A 19437-nucleotide genomic window follows, 5' to 3' on the forward strand; every position below is an offset into this window, starting at 1 on the left:
GCGGTTGTACTATGTACCTTCTTTGGAAATTCTACTAATTCCAGTGAAAGCTCAGTATTTTTGGTCGGCAGGAAATGGGAGTTGAAGCACCTTAACTCTGGAGGTGTTACAATCTCAATGCATGTAGAGCATGGACAACTCTGTATGAAAAGTACTTGTAAGTGGTGGTGTCGTATTTCTTACTGAACACACTTCCTTTTCTGTGTTTAATTAAGGGTTACTTGATTGGTAATCACTTGCCCAAAGAAGATCTTATTGATATAGGTTTATATTGTCGGCACTATTGTCTGTTACCCTTGGCAGCAGAACAGAAGATCGGTCAGTTAGTGATATGGCGAGAAATGTTTCCACACCATCACATCCAGCCATGCGAAGTTTCAAGTTTTACAGGATACAGGGAACCTGAAGCAAGATACTTTTTACTGATAGTTGGCTTGGTAAGTGAACCCTTGCAGTGTGCCTGTTCTCTGATGCTCTGTTTTGCTGTTGTGTGTTGTCTGTTGTTCAGCAAGATCAACGCTTCCTATGCATTTCAGTAATTTTACAAAATATCTGTATTATAGCTGTTTCTTGGGATAGAATTTCTCAGAGTAGCATTTTTTGTACATTTGTAAAGCTTGCAGGTTCAAGTATAGATTCTCAGTATTTTTATGGCTTTTCTCTTTTGTTAAAAACGTTTTTACTTTCACAATCTTGTATTTTCAGACAACTCATTCAAAAATACAAGCTTTTAAAAATGTGGACTTTTTTTAAAGCAAAAAACTAATGAGTTTGTAAGTAGTAGCTTTTACATTTGCATGATTAACTTAAATAACATGGTAACAGAAAGATCTCCGTGGACACGATTTTGTTAGGAAAAAAATAACTAACTCCTCTGGAGATGAGGAAGTAGTGTGGAATATAGTGCCGCATTTTGCTCAGATGAGGGGCAGATGAGACATAAATATAATACAGCACGTACTGTGTGTTAAACCAAAGGCTTATGTCGTTCTCTCCGTGTTTACAGAGACACTTTATGCTGTGTGTCCTGCTCGAGGCAGGAGGGTGCGCATCAAGAGCGATTGGGAATCCAGGACCGGACTGTATCTACGTGGATCAGGTCAAAGCCACTATACTTCAGCTGGAAGGAATAGATGCCAGCATAGAGGAAAGGCTAGATGCTCCTTCTGTTCCACCTTTAGCTTGTGCTGACTGGTTCCTTTCTGCAACACGTGACAAACAAGAGAGCTTGACCACCTCACCCAGCCTAAGTAAGCTACAAAATACTTCCAAACTGGTAACCACTCCAGCGAGCAAAAGGACCCTGTTTGGTGACTCTTCCTTAACGACACGTAAGCCAAGCCCTACCAGAAGCAGTGGAGGACCTGACCACGGTGATGAAGGTCCTGCAGAAGATGAAAGCAGTAATCCACAATCTGCAGCTGATCAGGCGTTGCCACGAACGCGTCCGAAGCCAAGCCCTACCAGAAGCAGTGGAGGGCCTGACCACGGTGATTAAGGTCCTGCAGAAGATGAAAGCAGTAATCCACAATCTGCAGCTGATCAGGTCTGAGAACAAAGAGGCTTGATAAGGTTCTGGTGGGCTTGGGGGAGGTGGCGGTTCTTTAAAAACTCACTCAAATAACTTAAAAAAAAAAAAAAAAAGGCACACTGTGACAGAATAAATCTAAGAGCCCCTGAATTCAGTAGAAAATCCTTCTGTTGCCTTGGGAAGTTTTGAGTCAGCCACAAAGACATCCCATTTTTTATTTTATCATTGCTTGTAAATATTTGGGCGTTTTCACATGCCTAAGGAGGGCACAGCTGCTGCATTGGAATCAGCAAAAATAATAGGAGAATATCCCAAAAATAATAATGGTGTAAGCATAAGTTACTGGAACAAATTACTCTATAGTTGTACAACTGCTTCTAACCCATTTTAGTCTAAAACAGGCTATAAAATACACTAATAGAAATTAAAGCAACCGTTTAAAAAATGAGCCTTTTAAAAAATGTTACATTATTTTCTTCTAAAAATATAATTTGCTGATTTGACTCTGTTCTCTCATTAGCTGTGTTTTCTCTGCTGGTTCATCTATCTGCTTGTTTTCCAGGCCACTAGAAAAAAACACACCCTACCAAATCCATTTCATTTAGGAAACCTCAAAAAGAATCTTTCAGAGAAAGACACAGATCTTCTTAATGCTATCAAGTAAGAAATTACTTTTTATTAAGTATTTAGTTTTTAAGGCCATATTTGGATCATTTTTTGAATATGCACAGATTGCAGAAGTTCCTGCATGTTTTTATTCAAACCAAAACTTTGCTATATGAGGATTCTCCAAAGTGAAGCTCTTCAATGGAGAGCTTAATTACAAAAGATCACTTGCTCAGGAATATGTCAGTAGAATGTATGCCCATGTCCCACATATATGTGACACTGAAGTTCAAATAAAAGAGATTTTGGACCACACGTACACCTTGTGCCTCCCTGGTATCTCTAGGTAGGTGTACAAGGGATGAAGAAGCAATGATCTTCCTAGTTCCCACTTGATGCTTGTGACAGCACAGTCTGCTCTGGGGTTTCAGCTCTACAGAAAGTTTTCTTCCCCAAAGCTTTTATTTCTCTTTTTTTTTTTTTTTGGGTGGGTGGCTTTTTTGTTTGTTTGGGTGGTTTTTTTTTTTGAGAGAGAATTTTTGACAACACAAGTGCAATCCCTAACTAGTACCACACTTTTTTGATTTGTGTGGGTTTCTTTAAATTGAGTATTAACAGTCCAAAACCGCAAGATTTCCTTGGTGTAGAAATAGGCACCTTCTGAATGTTTATATCAGGGGGGTTTTTGTACGCTGTTGCAATCACCAGAAAAACAATTCTATCTTAAGAAACAAAAATGTGTGTCACTGAACTGACATGTTTTTCAATGTTACGTATTTCAGTATTAAATGAATTCTCCTGGTTCTTTTAAGGCTGACATCTGGTCCTGAGAATACCCTCTTCCACTACCTGTCTCTGGAAACGATGCAAGGAATCTTTATTACTCCGACTCACAAAGAAGTAGCACGGCTCGGAGGCTCCATCCACCCTCAGTTAATTGAGAATTTCTATCGTTGTTGTCTCTCGATTCGTTCTGTTTTTCAGCAGTCCATGAGGCAAGAAGTAAGGAAGCTTCTTTGTTTTCCGTTTTTCTGTTTGCATTCTCAACTCAGTATTTCAAGATCGGTTTCACTTCATTATTTAACTAGTTCACTAGCAGGTGTATTTGCATGTGTGTGGTGGTTTTTAAAGCTGATACTTTTACTGTTACAAGCAAGTTCTTTCTCTGACCATGCAACCAAGTACACAAGCAATTACGGCTCATTCTCCCACTGAAAATGCCCTCAAAATAAAATAAACACTCCATGTCTCCAGTATAGTATTTTCTTATTCTGTTTCATATTAGAGCCCTCATTTGTAACCTAGCAAAAAGTTTCACGCACTGGGTTCAAGAACTGTAAGAAGCCAAAGAGGGTTTTTTCAGCCATTTTAATGCTGGGAAGGGATTTCAGATTGGCAGCAAAAGGAAATTCAGGCCCTCTTTTCTTCACAGGAAATGTTTCATAAGAGCAGTGACAGTGACTGTGCTGTCAGTGTGTCTGAGCTTTGACCTGAAGAGGAGCCCTGACGGTGACAAGGTTGTGCATTCTTAGTGTCTTTGGTCTCTGCTACCCAAGGGTGCTTACACATTTGCCATGCACTAATGTCTGTATTCATTTGTTCATGGGTATCAGTCTACAAGAAAATGGGCTACTACAGTCGATTCCTTTTAATTACGCTGCCAGATCTCTTGGGTTTTGGATCAGGTGGGATTTTAGATTACGAAAAGCTTTTTCCCTTTACAAAGATACCAGCTGAAGCCTTGCTCTAGGCCTGGGTTGAAGCCTGATCTCAGCTGCCAGAGCTTTATGTGGGTACTTCGTGTTTAGCTTAGACTTACAAATGGACAGATCTGACATCAGCAACTGCACTGCCTTGTGTTTGATTAAAAATTTCTGTTTACTCCAAGTGATCCATCTGGAGTAAGGTGGTAGTAGTAAAGCAGAAATCTAAACAACAGCTGCAAGAGTCAATTTATGAGATACTCTGTTCAGATCACACATTTTGTGTTTCCATTTTCTCTTGCAAAAGTCTGGCTTAATTGCACAGTTGATTTTTACTGACATGAGCCAAATGAGGATAACATTTCATGTCTGCTAATTTTGTGACCTGTTAAGCCCTTTTGGAAAAGAGACATAATTAACTACAAACCTAAGTGGAATACTGTCTGTCAGTTGCCTTTTTGAGATCCTAAAGTGACAATCCAAGTGAATTACATGAGAAAAGGGAAATAACAGTACTCATTGAATGAACGCAGTTTGCAAACAGCAGTATAATTTATCTTAATGTTTTCTCGGTGTTAACAAAGAAGCCACTTCTGGTTAGACCAATGTGCCTTGTAAATCATCTAGGAATTTTTAAGTGTTAGAAAAATAGATTAATTTGCTGGATTGTTCTGTCAACTTTTTATGACACTGGGGTTTGGCTGAGTAGGACTTTGGCAATGAATCACTTCTGGGCACTTCTGTTGGGAGATGTAGAAATCTATAAGTAAGCTGAGAGACTACACAAATAAATGTTTCTTAGCATCAAATTGCTTTTGGTTACAGCTGCTAAATAGGCAGTTTCTGGTTCAAACAAAAAAAAAACCTGAATAAAACCATTCAGCCATTAGGTGTAGCTCATAAAAAGTTAAAAACTCACTCTTGAAAGTCAAGACTTCTGTTTTGGCCACAGCTACCTCAGCACGTGCTTTTCTGGCTTCTTCAGACGTGAATACAGCAGGCAGCAGCTCAGTTCATTCTGCTCTGAAAATCAGAAATAATTGATGAACATGTGCTGCAGAACAAAGTTACTCTTTTAGAGAAATTTGGGGTGGCTTTTGCATGTTGGCTCCAACAGTTCATGCTGAAATTGGCAGGTTTCATTATGGCATGAGGAGAACGTAAAAGAATGAATAGAAATTTTCCTTGTTCATAGTGCATGACGAAAAAGTCAACCTCCAAGTTGTACAACAATAGGAAAGCCTGCTGATGCCAAAGTAACAAAACTGTGGAGAAGAGAGTCATGCTAGCCAGCATATCTTCTAAGTCTGGCTTTTTGACAGCAATATCATTCATCAGAAATTCCTGAAGAAATCTCATAGTTATCCTTGCTAGTGTTTAGGTAAAAGTATTTCATTCTGTACTAACATCTCACCAATCGTTTTACAGAAAAAGAAAAAAGCAGGCAGTGGCATCTCAGAATTTGAGAAGGCAGCTGAGGACGATGAGCTGGTCAGAGAACATGGGGTTATGTTTGAGTGCTCTCCTGATAACTGGACTGATCAGAAGAAGCCACCACCAACAATGAGTTACTGGGTTGTGGGGTGAGTTTAAAGACAAATTGCTGTATTTCTCCCAAAGTTTAAGTTAAAAATTAGGCGTAATGAGAAAGTAGTATGTATCATTTCTTCACAATTCAGAACCTATCAGAACTTGGTTTAAGTCCAGCCCAGTACGCCCTATTCTGTAGCCAGTACTTCTCATATGTTATTCTTTCCTCCACCTACTGTATTTTGTGCTGTCTACATTTGAGCTGCAGTGAGCAGGCTGTCACATTAAAAGTGTTTAACAGGGTGTTTCCTTGCTAGATAAATAGAAAGAAAAATCCAGAGGCCCAGTTAAACAGAAGCTGTGCTTTCGCCATGTGAAAAACAAATTCAGTATGGCCAGGGGTGAAAGGAGGATAAATGATTATGCTTCATTAATTCATTAAATTATTGAGTAGTTCAACTATTGCGCAAATAGGAAGGTTGGGAAATGGAAAAGTATATTTCTGAATATGGCAGAAGAACTTTTTTCTGATGCAAAGAGAGGAAATTTCATCCTCGGGTAATTATATTGGCCAGGAATAATAACATAGAAATTCCATAACAGAGTTTTTGTTCGTCCCATATACCTTCAGGTCAGATATTTAAGGAGAAGAAAGAAAAACAGTTCTTTCCCATGATGAAAATATGTACCTGCAGTTTATGTGCTGTCTTTGGGGTGGGGAAAATGAACATCTTTAAACATTGAAAAACATTTACGGTGCTCTTGGTATCTTTTAAAAAATCACTTTTCAGTCTCTGCATTATCAGTATGTTAAATCAGGGGCAGTACCTTAGGATTTGCAGAGCTCTGTGCTGTGCTATAACACCGCGCTCGGTTATGCACAGATATGACCAGCTGTCCTATTTTAGCTCTTTCCATAAAAGACACATTAGACTGAGAGGTGGGAGTGCACCTACCCGAATTTGTAAAAACAGTAAAGGTGTGAATACTGGCGCTTGCTCCTAAGTACCTTGATTGCAGCTTGTAGCCCAGAAACCTGGACTGCTGCAAACACACCAGTACCGTGCAAACAGATCCTGAGAACCTGAAGAGTTTTTTCCATACACAGTCTTGAGAAAACTGAGCAGAGAATAACTTGGTTTGAAAATCTAATGTACAGAAAGCGGTAAGATAATGCAGGAGAGCCACAGAAATTTGCTGTCTTACACAGCAGTTGTTTTTAACCTCTTACCGAAACTTCAGAGTACAACCAGCATATATCAAACAGCTAAGGAGAAAAAGCTAACGCCTCTGACAGTTTTCTTTTTATTCTTTCCCCCCGCAGGAGACTCATTCTACATCCAAAACCTCAGGAATGCTACGTCTGTTTTCATGACTCAGTCACAGAAGCTGCTGTTGAACTGGCCTTCAAGCTGTCCTTTGGCTTAGCTACATAGATGAGCTTCCTGAACACTCAGCCATCCTGTGGGGTCTTGTCATCTCTTTAAAGTACTTCAGTACAAAGAGAAATTAATTCAGTTGTGGTGCCTACCCATGGCCTATCTTTGAAATGCTTTTAAAAACAACATCTGCCTTGTGGTAAGGACACAGGTAAAGCTTCAGTGATGATTCTAATGATCTCATCAACTGAGTCCTTACAAATATTTCAGAGAACCAAAGTTCTTATTTCTATATACTGTTGAATTCTTTATCCTAATCACAACTTGATTATATGAAAACATCACATAACTTGTACGCTTGCGGCTCAGTGCGTAACATGCAATGTAAAATGATAAACTGATGTCCTCAAAGTACTCTCTGAATATCTGGCAATTGGCGATGGAGGGGGGAAAAAAAGTTTTCCAATTAATTACAATTTTGCATTTCAAACGGCATGAAAAATATTAAATGTTTTTAGTAACGCTGTATTAATCAAAACAGAAAGAAATCTTTTAGCGAATTCGTGGCACTTAGCTGCACAAAACTAGTGGCTTAATGCTTTTGCTATTATGGTCTCCTGCACACCCAAGCAATAGGGTGGTTGATGTTTTCCTTGACTTCATGAGTTTTAACTATAAATAATACTAATATTTGTTAATATGCAATTTTGACAGCACAAAAGACGATGGGAGGCAGGAGGATGATGGTTTTAAGATTTATGCATGGATTTAGCTAATTTTATATTATATTCATAATTTCATAATAAAAAGTTTATATTTGGCAAAGACCAGTAAAGCTTTATTCTATTTTTTTCCCTTAACATATTTTCTTTCTTGTTTATTTAAACATTTAGCTAGGTCTTCTGCAATTTACAGCTGGATATTACAAAAATGTTAGGTTACATCTGTATAAGGCAAGATGTTTACAAAATCAGAATTGTACAAAATTCAGCTTTCCTCCAAATTGTTAAAATGTTTATAATTTACAGACCAGCTGCTCCAAAAGCCTTTTTTACTAAAGTTTAGTTTAAAATGTAAGATTTTAGGGGGTCTTTCTACCGCCAGCCAGAGCTGGTCATCTGCGTGGCATTTCATCATGTTCCATGTCAACAGCGCATTATTTTTTCTTTCTTTCTGCTGTTTCTACTTGCTTTTCATGAGTGCTTTTCATCAAGTGCATGACTAAAGTTGCATTTTAAACACTGGGATCAAAAAGTTTAAGTATTCAGGAAAGTAAATTCAATTCCATGGGCTCCCAAGATCAGATCTCTAGATCTTGTTTTCACTAGTAAATTACACTGTTTAGAGTAGCTCTAAAATAGTCAATCACATGCTTGTAACTGCCCACTCTCAGAGTGATTCACAGCTTGTCTTGAATCACTCAACAACTGCTTTAATTCCAAGCAGTCGAAGTCTTGGGCCTGAAGTTTAACCGTATGATTAAAAATGTTGTTAATCAGCCTTCTCCAGAAATGATGGTTCCTGGAAGGTGAGAAATAGACGGTATTTCAGTTTGAGACATACAAAACTGAGTTATAGCAATAGCGCGTTAGATTTATTCCCCATCTGTGGATGAAGTGATGTGAGTTTACTCGGAAAAATAAAAATACATAATAATATGGATAACATCTGAACTTTTAAAAGTCTAAAACAGGTGGGCTTTGAGTATTAGATTTTGTTGGAGATGGAAGCAGGAACGTAGAAGAGCAAGAGTCTTTGCTGCACTCGTTTAGTCAGAGCTGGGTTACTCTGCTGCTGGTGTACTGGGTTAAACCCAGCGGACTCTGCTGGGCCAAACACAGCCGAGTCCGTGCAGAAGCAGCAGTGTGCATACGGGGATGTGCGAGGAGAACAGAAGAACTGAAGAAAGGTGGAACTTCTTCAGTACTGCCATTCAGTCAGATCAGCCATCTCGACTCACGCGCTCCTTCCCAAGAATCCTTACCTGACACACAATTAAGGGCATCCAAGTATGGCATAGCTTTTGTACTCCAAGCGGTGTAATTCAGCAACAAAGCGTTGCAAAATTTGGATTAATTGTGTTGATATTACACTTAAGGAGATGTTTATTGGTTACTTTTTTAATCAACGGAGTAGAGACTGTATTTTGCAGATTTTTAAGCGTATGTTTAAAAAGAGCCCCAAAGGATGATAGGATTTTACTACTACAGAACACAGGTTTTTCTCGGATATCTTTGATACAAATGTTGTAGCTTTGTAATTTCCAGGAAGATAATAGCTCTGAATCTGTGTATACAATTAATGTTAAAAGAAATACATATGGAGAAGCTACTAAAGAAGTTAAAAGGTAGTATTAAGGCTCAAAATTAATTATTTTCTTTTGCCTTTAAATTATTACACATAAAAACTACTAGCAAATCAATGTGGTGTACAACAAATCAATGGAGCACCAGGGTTAAAATTACTAACGCCAGGGGAATGCAAGAAACAAAAGCTAGCTTTGAAAAACATCAACAATTAAAACATTCTGACTGAACAAATACAGTGTTTCATGCCTTCATTAATCATAAAGTCAGGAGATGTAGGGGAGGTAAAGCAATTAAAAAAAAAATGCTGTCAGTAATCTCGAAGGAATTGGTACTTCTGACCTGCAATGGATGGGGATAAGTAAGATGACTAAAATTCATTTGCTTGTCACATGTGTTTATTAACCCATAATTCAATATGCTCAACATCTCCACTTTGTTACCTGGTTTTCTATTCCCTAGTTCCTGGTCGGGGTAGAGCTGACAGAAGCTTCTGGAAAGTTCCTGAGGTCTCTGGAGAGGTAGCTGCTGCAGCTCAGGGAGGATGGTTCTCCCTGGAAGGGATCCATGCAGCAGAAGCAAATGGCAGGGTTTTGGGGCCTGGCTGCCCCTTGCAGCTGGGAACAGTGGGTGAGGAAGGGGCTCAGCTCCCAGGAAACCCGAGACCACTAATTTGTAACTTTTGAGGAAAAAGAAGCCACTGAGGTGTCTGCCACCTGCATGCTTTTTGGGAAGGAGAGGAAACAGGCACAGGGCGAGGACTTCCATAACCCCATCCCCTTCAGGAAGGACCTGCTGGCTGGCAGCGTGGTGGCTGTCGTCTCCAAGATGGTGCTAGTGCCAGCTGAGCAGGTGAAGCTGTTGCAGCAGGCGCGGTCCTCATCCAAGCAGATCCAGGCTGACCGGCAGGAAGAGGGAATGGTGGGCTGTTTTGTGTGCATCCCAAGGGAGCAAGGTAGGTCCTCGTGCCTTGCGCCCTCTCTCCCAAACTTGTAAAAACGCAAAGCTTTTAGAAACGCTTTTGAAGTGACTGCAATGGAGCATCCATTGAGCAGAGATACAGGCGGAGGAGGTGGTGAAGCAGGGGTTGCTGCTGGGTACGTACCCACAGGATTTCTTCAGTTTATTTGGTAGCAAAGTCATGCTGATGTGTGTGCTGTATTCGTGGACAGCATAAAATACCCTCAATGTTTTTCTTTTGTTGGTTTTACAAAAGCAGTGTTTTTTTGGCATCCTCATGTAGATGTATAGGAAAGCATGATCAAAATAAGAATTTTCTTTGTCTTAAAGGACAAAGAGATGCTTTCATCCACGGTAACATGAGAAAATTAAGATGTTTGAACGAAGAGTTTGGCTCCGCATTACAGCGATCACTTTGTTGTCACAGCTTAGCAAAGTCTAACACAGTCCAATGTCTATGAACAGGATGTTCACACACTTTTTTTTTCTCATGATCCATGTAAGATTTGCTCCAACCTCCTGAGCTCCATTTAGTTTCTTAGGCATTTATCTTACTGTCCAAAGGGACTGGTTTTTAATTTAGAAGAAGAATACAATTAGAAAGCCCTACCAAGTTTCTGATACCTGTATAAGCCATTCATCATTGCTTAAATATGGAGTCTGAGCAACTCCTATGGGAGCGAAAATGTGGAGGTAGATGTTTCAGCAAAACAATTCCATTCGGTGAAATACTATTCTGTTTCCGGACTGCAGTTTACTTAGGTATCCTGAGGCTTAGAAACGTACAAGGTAAGGAAGTTGAAAATCTTACCTGTCTCAGCATTATGGATGTTTCACTTGCAGTATTAGATTTTCTTGGGCTCACGCCGAATGTGTACATCCGTTCCTACGTGTCAGAATAGATCCAGATTTGTAATACCAAATGCCCAGAAAATAAAGGACCTGAAAAAGAACATTTTTGGCCTTTGTTACTGCTCGTACCCACGCAGAAACAATAGGAGGAATATTATATACTATACTTGTGTAGGATAAACTTTGGAAATGGCATTTTAAAGATCCCTTTCTTTTTCTGTAGGATTTTTCAGCTTTTGGTGTGGCAATTGGGCAAATGTTATACAGTGTTTCCCAACACAGGCTCTAAACTTTGCTTTTAAGGGCAAATACAATGAGATTTCCACGTCCAAATTGGCTAAAGAGAAACAGGTAAATAACCTCTTGCATATTAGTCCTGGTTTAGTAAACAACATAGATGTGGGCAAGAGCTGCGCAATTCTTTCTCTCAGCACGGATGGTAATTAGTGGTGGTATATCGATACGATTTTGTAACGAGCGTATTTTATAACAAGGGGAACAAGAGCATGGTGTTCTGTGTGGCTTATTGTCAAAGGTAATGAGATCTGGTTTTCATCTTTAATGATTAATAACTTTGTGAGGTGCATGTAAACAACTGCTTATAACAAAGTGCTGCCAACCACAGGCAGAATTTTCAACATTTTCTTCAGGACCTGTAATTATTTTGGAGTAAACTGATGCAAGTATTAAGGGGGATTAAAAATCTTGGACTCGGATGCCTGTTTCTGGGCTTTGTCAAAAGCCCAATTATGTTCTCACATTAACATTGCGTTAACCTGTACTCTAGTCTCCAAACCCTTTATGTTCGTAATTTTACTCATGGGAAATTACATCTGCTTTTATTCTAATGTGTGAACTTCTTGGGTGGTGTCCTTCAAGCACAGCCTAAATTTTAATTTTTTTTCACATTATTTTCTTGATAATCATTCGTATATAAATGTCAGAAAATCTTACAGACAGTAAAATGCATTTTACTGATTTCTCGCTACATGTAAAGCTAGAAACATACTTAGGAACAGTTAAAGCATTTTAAGAACTTAGTTTTGTACAATGCACCAGAAAAGGAGCAATTTGAAGTTATAGCTCAAAAAGGTAATTAAACTTTTGGACTATGCTGCCTTACCTTGCAATTCTGTGTACTTGAGAAAAGTCCCTTAACTTGGGTGGATTCTTGAAAGACACCCATGGAATTAATTATGAGAATCTTGGTCTTGGAATGTGGAATGTTGATATTGGCATTTGACAAATTACATAAAATTAATTCATATCAGCAGAAGGGAAAATAAGTTCTTCATATCTAATTTATTTCATGTGAAACTAGCTGGAAAATCTGCTTTATTTGTGTCTGTCTTAGGTTATCTGGTTTAGGATTTCTTTGGTTAGGTTTTGATAATTTAAACAAAAATCCAATGTTCTGTGCTTTCTCTTGTTGACAGTTTTTTACAGCAGTGCCAGAAAATTTTCTTGCCACAGGCGTTTCTGGTGGTGCTGACCAGGAGGAGTGCTGTCAGTCATTAGTTAGATTAATCTCCTTGTACTGCATGCAAATTCCTAAGCAGTCCTTTCTCAATTACAGTCATTTTGCATGTAAAGAGTTTAAGGTTGCTGTTTTCTTTCTTTTCTTACAATGGAAAAAGTAAAACATGCATGATGTAAATAACACGGTGTTTATAGTTTCCGTCTCCTCAAAATATTTCCAGATGGCTTCCATGTGTATGAGCTTGTGACTCAAATTTTAGAAGCATTCCATGAACAGCTCTCAAGATTAATTCCTTTAGATGTGTAATATTTAGCAAAGTAGCGTATCCGTTGGTGAACAGGCAAAGAAAACATCATTTTGGGTTCACCTGCATGGTCTGCAGTTACTGGACGAGACGGACTCGTGATGCCATTTAAGTCAACAGAGCTATGTCAGGTACAACCACCTGAAAATGTTAAGCAAAATGTTTCTTCTACGGTGATTAGCTTTTTCTTATCTGGCAAACAGTATGAGCCACAGTCAAATAAGTTGCATTGATTTTTCTGTTTCGCCATTCTCCCAACATGGAGAGCTGCTGCAGAGCTGGATCAGGGAGATGCACGGACAGGTTGTTACGGAGGACTGGATGACGATAGGTGAGGAACATGTTATCTGCTATCTGGGTCCCAAGAACACCACGTAATTCAGAAGCTGCAAAAGAAAATAGCTTATAAATAATTTTTACTAAATGTAATATCAATTGAAGTTTTTCAACAAAGATTTTAGGTAATATACCTCTCCAGATGTATGTTTCATTCATTCTAATACATGAGATTAATTTCCAGAAAACAGCGTCTGGAAGGCTTTGCAGCAGAGAGAAAGAAGTCTTTGCTTTCTGTATTGCTGTTGGCTTTCCTGATTTGCATCCAACAGGACAAGTTAACTCTAGCTGCTGTTTGTGCTGTCCAGAATTGTCCTAGGAACTGGCTGCTTGACTCTACCTACTGCGTTCTGTGCCCTGTACTTAGACCGAATTATTATTTCTGTGATATCTTCAGTATAAGAAGGTGTACAGTTTGTAGTTCTTCCCTCAAAGATTTCTTTATGCCTTGCTGTGCTTTCACCTCTACAGAATCCTAAGAGCTTGGTGTAGTTACCTGTGGAATGTGGAAATGGGTTTAGAATCTACAGATATAAAAAGTGGATTTTTTTAAACCTTGTCGCAGCTTGTGATTACCGTTCCACTATAGGGAAAAGCTGAAATGAGTAAAACTTCTAATGAATTTGAGTATGGATGTGTGGGGAGTGAAAGCATGGCATTACGTAGAAAAAATTCTTTCCAGAGCGAGGGTAAAAGAATTCATACATAAGTATTCTGCTGAATGAGGATAAAATTAGAATGATAGTTATTAGACCTGAAAGATACCACTAGCTGTGTGAACACAATCCATGTGTCTTGATTTCTTCTTTATGCTTCTTCCAGAGGTGGAGGAAACAATGATCTACTATGTTTTCCACATAATTTTGATGATATTAAATGTTTCGGTCATGCAAAGTAGTTTGCAGTAAAGAGAAAGGCTTCTGTAAGGCCTAACAACGTGCATAAATTTATTTTGTGTTAGGTGCTGCTGAGCAACAGTTCTGGGGACTCGGTGACGGTGGTAGTTACAGCTTTTGTCTTTAGTTATTTGTGTTCAATAGAGCGTCTTACTGAGGAGCCACATCATTTTACAGCAGGATTAACAACAGAAATTATTGAAATTACACTTGATACCTGCTGGATTTGACATACATTGTGCAGAATTTGGATAGCCTTTCATTTTTGTTTTGTTCTGCAGGGATTATTGCCAAATCCAGAACAATCTCCATTCTTTGCTTTTTCATTGCTCAGGCTGTGGCCGCTTGCTCAGGAATGCTGTCTTACCCTTTTGACATTGTCCGGAGACACATCATGATGCAGGTACGGTCCAGCTTATTCTGAAAATTACTTACTAGCTTTTTGAAGTTTGATGTGCTAATTGAAGCATTGTATAACCTTACAGCAGGCAAGGCTCTATCGAGAAAAAAAGTGTAAATATCTCCAGAAAGACAAGAAGAAAAATTAAATACTGGTATTGTGAGAGTCTGATGAAAGTATGTTCAGTTCACAGCTTGCGGGAGAGCTTTTAGTAGAAAGAGAGATTTGTTTTTTCTTTTTCCTACTCAGAAGCCAGGTATTTGGAGTACAATGGGTTTGTGGGTAGAATAATACCCTTTACTAGCCCAGCTAAGGCAGTTAGAGAAATAAGCATTGTGGCACACAGCTGTTCTTCAGGTGTGAGGTAGAATCAGGAATCTTCAAAGCTCAGCATATTATTAGCAATTCATGTTAGGTCTTGTGGCTAGCTATTAGGTAATTTTACTAGGTAGTTCAGTAGCATTTGAAGTACATTTAATAATATAAATTCTTGCTATGAAGATCATCCTGAAACAAGGAATAAAAAAAAAACAAACACAAAAATGCTCTTGAAAAATCAGGACCTTGTTCCCTGCATCCCTGAGGAAGTTTTGCCACCTTCTTTGCTCCGAAGAAGTGTCTCCGTGTTTTATTTCAAGAGTGCCGTCTTTTCTCTCGATACTCCAGAAAGTCAAAAGAAAACTGGAATTCATATTGGCATAAAACTTGCTTAGGTGCTTTCATAAAAGCCCAGGGATTACTTAGATTCTTACGTAATGCCCGCACACCTCCGGTAATCTGTCCTAACTAACAGAAATCCTTGATGCTTACAGTGGGCAAACACCATTAGCACTGCTGACTTCTTCCTTTCAGATCAAATAGCATTTCGCTGTCTTCAGATTCTGCTTCTCTGCTTCAGCAGCAGCAGCCTGCAGTTAATGCTGTCTTTATTCACAAGTTCTGTGCTTCTGGATGCTCTACCAAAAAATTGTCTGTATTTCTGGTAATTAACTAACCACCAGGGTAGAGAATAATTTCAAGATTAATAAAAACAAAAATTATAATCACATGAAATAAGGGAATGGGTTTACTAGCACAAAGGAGGATGAAAATGGAAGGACATATGTATGTTGGATGTATAAATCAACAGGACATATAGTTTCATTCACATAGTTCTGAAGCTTCAGGTACAAATAAAGCTGATTAATATGATTTTTATCAACTTCTCATCATAGTTAGCTTATTCTAATCCAAGAATAAACTCTGAATTAAATGTAAACCTTTTACTTCTCCAGTTAAAAGTGTATTTGCCAGATGGGATAATTTTCTGAAGTAACGAGCTTTCAGCAAAGTTGATTTCTGTCACGTAAGCAGTAATAACCATTATCAAATATCCCTTCATTTGCATATATTCTTATCAATTCAAACCAAAATATTTTAAATATGGTTTTATCTGTGTTACTGTACTTACTGATTTATGTGACTATTTATCATAGATGTATTTCCTGCATTTATCACATTCAGGAAATCTGTGGTGATCTCATACCTTGATTCCTAACAGAAGATGTAACAAAATGCAACACCATCACTTTATAAGCTGCAGAGTTGTTCTTGCAGGCACGATTATCTTTCTGCCATTATAGAGAGTTAGAAACTTACCTTGATGTTGCAGGTGGATTTGCCTTAAGATGTAGCAAACTCGAGTCCAGTCTTCAACATCAAGTAAAAAAACTAGCGCCTTCTTTCCAGCAGAATGTCACATCAAGCGAGGGATTTGGGATTAATCTCTCCAGAAGAAGTGTATTTGTTTTTCACTAGTGAAGACAAAAAGCAGTGTCGGTTCCTAACACAGTCCTCAGATCCTGAGGAGACTCCAGTTCCAAAACAGTAACTGTTTGACAGTTCAGCAAGCAAGCGCTTGGTCAGAGCTGTGGTGTTACTCACAGTATCTGAGAGATTTGCTGTCGTCATTACACAGACTTCCATGGCGGGCAAGAGTATTTTCTGAGTGCAAGAGTATTTCCACAGTGTTCTCCTGGGCTGTCTCTAGTGCCCTGTTGAAATTTTCACAACTGAAAGGAGTTGGCATGATTTTTAGTCACACTGGGCTTAGAAAAAGCTGAGGGGAGGGTCCAGTACTTTGACTTGTACAGGAATGGTCACTCGAGTGCACGTGGACCTTCACTGCTTCTCATCCTTTATTTCCTCCTCCTGTAAGCACCCAGAGCAAGGCTTAGTGAACACGGTGCTGAGGTCTCTAACTAACAAATCCTCCTTTTTGCTTTTTTGTTTGTTGAGTAAATTAACGCTCAAAGAAGGTGGGCTAGATGAAAACGACTGCACTCCTTAGCTCTCCTGTCTTTACATTATCGCGCTAGGCAAGACCGTAATGTTTTTAGGGGATTCTGTTAATGAACTGAAATCTACTTGGTATAAAAATATTTTCAGTGGTACCAAAGAAGGGGAAAAAATGATCTGTGGAAGTTTTAATAGCACTGAAACAATTCAGAGCACCCTTAGGACTGGAGTGACCTTATTTAATTCCTAAGCTTTACTGGGCAAGTAGAAGGCTTAAAAGAAGCATCAGAAGAAGAATCACAGCCTTTCTAAATTTAGCTATTAGAACCAGCTAACACAGCATTACATCAAATAAATATTTTTTAGTTAAAAGATCACTCATCTGCAGTAAGTGGAATATTAGAAAACCAGAGCAAAAACAGATTTTGCTGGGTACCTAAGTTTTTTGCTCAGTGCAGTGACGATTTGTCCTGTGTGCAGAGCGGGGAGACTGAACCTCAATCTAAACGAACCTTTCATGAAAATACACCCATGAGAGGGGCTTAATGCTTTCATCCATGGAGCATTCTCCAACATCCTTCATGGAACAGGAGGAGCCTTAGTGCTAGTCCTTCATGTCAAAATTAAGGACATTTTTGATCTTGGTGTTTCAGAGAGGTCAGGAGCTGATTAAAATAGTGACTGAACATCTATTTTGTTGGTAGTGTTCATTACAGAATTCTCATTGTTTCCGTAACATTTTTAGTTTAAATGTTATACAAACAATACTTTTCAGAAATTATTTGGATGTTTTTGTCTCTAAGCATGGACTAAATTAAATAATCTGTTTTCAGGGAACTAAAGAGCACTGCGGTAACAGCCGTTTCCCTGATCTGTCAGCTGAGCCCATTGTAAGTACAGGTATCCATCAGCCTGCTAAGGGAAACCTGTTTCTAGCTTGTTGATGTGTTTTCATGGTATTTGAAAGCACAAGTCTAGACAGCAAACGAGTTTGTTTGTTTGTTTGTTTTTTAAATTCGCATTAGGAAAGACAACTCCTCACTTTTCTCTCTGTCCCACTCCTCAAACAACATTAAGACGACTGTGGTCTGCAGGCAGCATTTTAAGCCAAAACACAGCTCCAAAATGTGGAGAGCCAAGCGCACAGACTTAGAACAGTTAATGCATTACTTCTTGAGGAAATTTTTAAATGGCTGAGGATTCTTCTCAGTACTGGGGATAAATCTTACCGTGTACATAAATGAGGAGGCTCTTATTTTTCTTTCTGAGGTAGTAATTAGCAATAGGGAAATGAAAAAGAAACGAAACCTTGTGGAATATTGATAACTTAGGGATCAAAGAAAGCATTTAGGAGGCCTTTATTTAAATGTCTGGTTTCAAAGAAATTAAGGCTAGCAGCATTCCTAACATTTCTCCACAACCACTCAGGTTCACACAAAACCCTTAGCTCCTTGAGTTAGTACCAGTTATTTTTTTAGCTGGTAAAAAATCAGGTGCAATCCTCAGGCCAGGGACTGGAAAGACTTGAACCACACCAATTCCAAGACAGCTAAGTGACAGTAGATGACTGGGGGGGGGATACACTGCGGCAAATCTGTGGCTAATCTGACTTGACTGAATTTTGTTCATACTCGCAGACTGGGCAATCAGCACGACACTGAAGCACGCAAACAAGACGTTTATGGAATACTTCAAGAGTCTGGCTTGCCCTGCTTACGATCTTGTCTCTAACTTCTATCAGTCTTACTCTTGGCAAAGCAAATAAAAAGTCCACTGGCACTTTCCTGAGCTATCATGAATATCTACACGTCTGCGTTCCTGACTGCAGCCTGAAACCAGCTGGCTTAGTTGCAAGAAACAACACTGCAGTGGCAGCACGAAGCTGCATCGAGGCTTATTTATCCTGCTGAGATGGAAGACACGCCAGCACTTCTGCAGTGACGGCTTGTCCCTCTGCTGCAAGGCTGCACAATTTCTTCTGGGCCTGCCTTAGTAATGTTGCGTAGCTACAAGAGTATTTGCATATAATCTCTTGGCCCAAGGTTCCTTTTCAGTCAGGAATTACCCTTGGGTGGTTCTGCAGAAGCAGGACGCTGCAATACCTTGAATCACAGAGAACTGGTTTTGTAACAGGGATTGAAACTGAAGAGCAGAAACCCGAGTTGGGATTTGTCTCCCTGGCTACTGCTACTCCCTGGACCTGGTTTGCCTTTCTGATACTGATACTAGCAAGGAAAATGAAATGGTTGATTGCTTGTAATAAATAGTAGTTGTTCTCTGTTTAACAGTGGCTTCTCTTCCTTCTGGAGGTTTTAGAGGGAAATGGCACCTGTCATCTTCACTAGGAGAATTCCAGTTGCGAAGCAGACCACTGAAACAAAAACAAATGGGGAGACAATCAAAACTCTTGACAGGGATGCAAACCTAGTTTAGTGGTTTCGTACCTATTTTTAGTCTCTTCAGTGGAACAAAATTGTGGAGTGCAGAATGCTGTGTGAAACTGAGACGTCAGTTGTAGAAGCAAATACATACTTACAGAGCTTTTCCAGGTGTCTTTGGTAGAGTTTCAGTCCTCCAGGGTTAGAATGACATCCATGAAACGGGGCAACTGCAGTAGAGATACTCAGCTTTCAAGACATCTTTTTCTAGGAAAGAAATACAACAGAAGATGAGGGTGCTTCTGGGAATGCATAGGCACAAATTTGGGACAGCTCTTCTGTGTGTGTTGGCTGTGGGAGGGAGAAAGGTAGGGCTCGAAGTCCCAGATCTCTGCCTGTCCCCGGCACCAGGAGCAATGCCCGCCTGTGGTCTGGACGTCAATGCCCAGGCTTCATTCTCCAGGCCTAAGCTGGCTTCCCGATAGAGGGCCGGCCCCGA

The 19437-nt window shown here is 39.4% G+C and overlaps 2 protein-coding genes across 2 annotated transcripts in view; both read left to right on the forward strand.

Annotated features, from left to right (window-relative positions):
- The window catches only part of LOC104489893 (protein inturned-like), a gene marked incomplete at its 5' end in the record, with an annotated part of 8801 nt that extends 1995 nt beyond the window's left edge, over positions 1-6806 (forward strand). Inside the window, 6 exons of the mRNA XM_010132106.1 lie at positions 216-437; positions 1007-1429; positions 2094-2191; positions 2950-3139; positions 5269-5423; positions 6695-6806. Coding sequence (XP_010130408.1) covers positions 216-437; positions 1007-1429; positions 2094-2191; positions 2950-3139; positions 5269-5423; positions 6695-6806 — 1200 coding nt within the window. The remainder of the gene's footprint in view (positions 1-215; positions 438-1006; positions 1430-2093; positions 2192-2949; positions 3140-5268; positions 5424-6694) is intronic.
- A 2969-nt stretch (positions 6807-9775) lies between these two features.
- On the forward strand, positions 9776-14286 carry LOC104489904 (ADP/ATP translocase 4-like; the record flags this gene model as incomplete). Its single annotated transcript, XM_010132117.1, has 4 exons — positions 9776-10010; positions 11091-11218; positions 12304-12373; positions 14165-14286. Coding segments are annotated over exons 1-4 (555 nt in total), but the record flags the coding sequence as incomplete, so codon positions are not given.
- Between the last annotated feature and the right edge of the window lie 5151 nt (positions 14287-19437).

The sequence above is a fragment of the Buceros rhinoceros genome, unplaced genomic scaffold (assembly GCF_000710305.1).
Source record: "Buceros rhinoceros silvestris isolate BGI_N320 unplaced genomic scaffold, ASM71030v1 scaffold7370, whole genome shotgun sequence".
Taxonomy (NCBI): Eukaryota; Metazoa; Chordata; class Aves; order Bucerotiformes; family Bucerotidae; genus Buceros; species Buceros rhinoceros.